Source organism: Pelophylax lessonae (assembly GCF_965119305.1).
Source record: "Pelophylax lessonae genome assembly, chromosome: 5".
In the NCBI taxonomy this organism is placed as follows: Eukaryota; Metazoa; Chordata; class Amphibia; order Anura; family Ranidae; genus Pelophylax; species Pelophylax lessonae.
This window is the reverse complement of record NC_138772.1, coordinates 299,176,414-299,180,266: the sequence shown is the minus strand read 5'-3', so window position 1 is coordinate 299,180,266 and position 3,853 is coordinate 299,176,414. Positions and strand designations below refer to the sequence as shown.

Here is a 3,853-nt window from a genome sequence, read left to right as displayed (position 1 = left end):
AGGTTAAGGCCTGTGGATGGTCTTTGTGCTTGTGATGATGGTATCCATTTGAAACCAGTCTAAGATGCTTTTGCTATTATTCGGAGTTCATTAAGAGGTGCTTGTGACCTGCAGTTGAACTTCTTTCTCACCTGTTTTTTATTGGTTCAAGAGTGTTTTACATTACCATAGACTGGTATATGAATGCAAAACCCATGTGATGCATACAAGAGCCTATTGACACAGGCACTAATGATAATTTTGCAGGCACACGGTTTTTGTGACAGACATGTATCAAAATTAAACTATTTGCGTGTTTTAAAGAAAACTTTAATTTTGCAAAAACAAATAACATAACATACCACTGAAAAAAAAAATATATATATATATATTAGTGCTGTCAAAATTAGCGCGTTAATAACGCATTAACTCAGATTCATTTTAACGGCGATAATTTTTTTAACGCGCGATTAATGCAGCGCGCATCACCTGTTTGCTGTTTGACCCGTGGCCTACGACGTCCAGACGAAGCTACGCAAGTTAGCCTGGCGGCACACCCCCTCATCGCTCCAAGCAAGCATCGGACGCCAGGAACCACGAGGAAGAGCGGAGACTGATGACAGCACGAGAGCGGACAGCGGAAGCAGACGCACTGACCTACAGATCGGCAGAAAGGTACATAATAAAGCATTCACCACACAGGGGTGAAGAAATGGCTTTTAGCCATCGGAGCACTGTTTCCACTTATATGCGGTACTGAACCGACGTTTATATAATAACGGCAATACAGCCATATTCTGCTGTCCCAACCAAGGAAATCTTGAGCGGTAGTTCTTACAGCCCTGCTTTCAATACTTAGATAAAACCACCCCTAAACGATTTCCTCGGAGCAACTCAATAAGAACAACTGCCCATACACAGTCACCAATTAAAATCGACGACCGATTGCCCAAAAGGAGCCCCTTCAAGAACATTTACGGCTATTAAAGCATGTTGTGATTAATATATGTATATCACTTGAAGTATATGCCGGCCGGTTATCTGTCACTTTATGTTATGTCTGTCTTGTTTCCTATTAATGCACTGATTGTATTCACTAACAACCTTATCTTGCACGGGTGTTACTAAACCCCAATATATTTAATTTATCAATAAACTGTCTATGTTACACACTAATAGCCTCAAACATTACTGCTGACTAAATTGACCCTCTTTCTTCTGTGGTCTATACAGAAAGAAACACTTCATGAAGTTCATATATATTGACCCGTGGCCTAGCCCGTAGTTGGAGAGATAAAGATGCAGCAGCAAACAGAAATGGAAAAAGAAAGGGGTCTTCTGAACGGAAAATTTATATACAAAACGAGGTCTGATGGTTCTGTCGACAAGACAAAAGTTATCTGCAGTTATTGTCGATGTGAATTAAGTTATCACCGCAGCACGTCGAGTTTAAAATATCACTTGATGGCGAAGCATACAACTGACACGGAGAGCCCCCCTCCCCCTCGTCAAAGGCAGACCACAATGGATCAAAGTTTGCAGCGGAGATCGATGGATAAGTCCACAACTAATAGACTCACCTCAACTATAGCTAAATGGGTGGCTACAGCATGTAGACCAGTTAATGTGGTCGAGGACGAGGGTCTACTTGAAATTATTCGCATCGCATCTAACGATTCTACATACGAACTACCTTCAAGAGCCACCATTACAACCAAGATTCACAACTTATATGAAGAGGAGAAAGCTAAAGTTCAGGAGGCATTGAGACAGACAAACACGGTTGCGCTCACCGGAGATTATTGGACTTCCCTCAGTAACCATAGCTACCTAGGCGTCACAGCACATTATTTTGACGCGCACTGGAAACTTCAGTCTCACGCTTTGACCGTTATGAAGACAGAAGATAGACACTATGCTGACGTTTGCGCTGAGCACTTTCTTCAAGTAGCCAGACAGTGGAACATTGAACTCAAAATTAAAATAGTGACCACTGATAGTGCACGCAACATGATTGCAGCGGCCAGGCAGCTCCCGTTCGAGCATATGCCTTGCATTGCACACAGCCTCCACCGAGCCATCACAGTTTCTCTCCAAAACAGCCCGTTTGATGGCGCCTTGGCAAAATGCAGGAAGTTAGTGGGTCATTTCAAGCATAGCCCTGCTAACGCAGCCGAGCTTGAACAGCAGCAAGTCAAACATCTTCAAAAGAAAGAGTCACTCGTACAGGAGGTGTCTACTAGGTGGAACAGCACCCTAGAAATGATAAAGCGTGTTGAGAGAAATCAAGAACCATTGAGAGATGCACTGGGCCTACATGCAGGCAACATCAACATGCCAACTGCAGCTGAATTTGATAAACTGAAGAGGTTGGAGACTGTGCTGGAACACTGCAGGTAATTTATTGATTTGATACTCTTATTATTATTATATTTGTGTGTGTGTGTGTGTGTGTGTGCGCGTGCGTGTGTTAAGAGTGAGAGATTGAAAGTGAGTGAGAGATTCATTATGTCTAACTAAAGTGCTTTTCTCTATTATTCCAGGTATGTGAGTGAACTTTTAGGAGGAGAGAAATTTGTTTCTTGCTCAGTTGTGCTGCCCGCGTTGTGTCATCTATCACGTGTGATGGAGGTCTCAGAAGATGACCCAGCCTACATGATTAAGTTTAAGGAAACTTTCACAACTGACATGGACAAACGGAAGGAAAAAACCAACACCACATGGCTGAGGGTTGCATCAGCACTGGACCCTAGGTTTAAGGACCTCAAATGTCTGAGCAGGGCTGACAGAGCTGAGGTGTGGAGTTCAGTCTGTGCCTTGCTCAAGAGGGAGGGGCTTGCACAGCCAGATAAACCAGTGACACTGACAACTGAACCACCTAAGAAGATAACATGTCTCATGTCTGTGCCAGAATCTTCATCTGATGATGATGAAGAGGACTGTATTGAGAAATGTGTGGAGCGCTACAAGGCAGAGCCCTCTATTGCCATAGAGGACTGTCCCCTGCAGTGGTGGTCCAATCATGAAGGGGCACACAGTGAGATGGCCTACCTTGCACGCATATACTTATCAACACCTGCCACATCCGTACCTTGTGAAAGATTGTTTTCACTCTCAGGACATGTTGTTCAGAAAAAGCGAGCTGCCCTGTCATCTGAAAATGTAAACAGGCTCGTCTGTTTGAGCAACTGGCTCAGTGCAAAGAAAGAGAAATAATCTGTGAGGAACCTGTGGGTTTTTTATATTCTTTTTCCCACCTGTTTGATAGACATGAACACGTTCTTTGTAAAACATGTCAATGTTCTTTATGCTCTGTTTAGGGTGATTTCAGTAATAATAAATGTACATTTAGGTTAGCATGTTTACAAGAAGTGAGCTGCCCTATCGTGCAAAAATGTAAGGTTTGTGTAAGTAAATTGAGTAAAGAAAGAGAAGTAATGGGAACCGTTTATTTCTATGTTGTTGTTTTTTCATGTGTATAATAGACATGAACAAGTTCTTTGATAAACATATGACTTTTGATACTATGGTCCCTTTGATAGATGTCCAGTCTTCATCCTATGTTAAGTATGGTTTCACTAATAATAAACATGCATTTGCATAAAGCGTCTATTTGTCCACTCCCATGTTGATTAATGTATTCAAAACTTGAAAAGTATTAATTTAAGGTACATTTAGAACTGATACAAATGTGCGATTAATCGCGAGTTAACTCATGACAATCATGCGATTAATCGCGATTAAATATTTTAATCGATTGACAGCCCTAATATATATATATTGGCAAAAACATATGATAAAATTCTTGCAATCGGTATAACTAAGCTCTGGGGGGATTTATTTTATATCAGAAATACTGGAGTCACGCTTAAAT

The 3,853-nt window shown here is 41.6% G+C and overlaps 1 protein-coding gene across 1 annotated transcript; it reads left to right on the top strand.

Annotated features, from left to right (window-relative positions):
* Window positions 1–1,278: 1,278 nt before the first annotated feature.
* Window positions 1,279–3,195, top strand: LOC309555603 (E3 SUMO-protein ligase ZBED1-like; the record flags this gene model as incomplete). The annotated part of the gene is made up of 2 exons (XM_082257654.1): window positions 1,279–2,375; window positions 2,523–3,195. The coding sequence occupies 2 exons, from the start codon at window positions 1,279–1,281 to the stop codon at window positions 3,193–3,195; spliced, it is 1,770 nt and encodes a 589-aa protein (XP_082113780.1).
* Window positions 3,196–3,853: the final 658 nt, after the last annotated feature.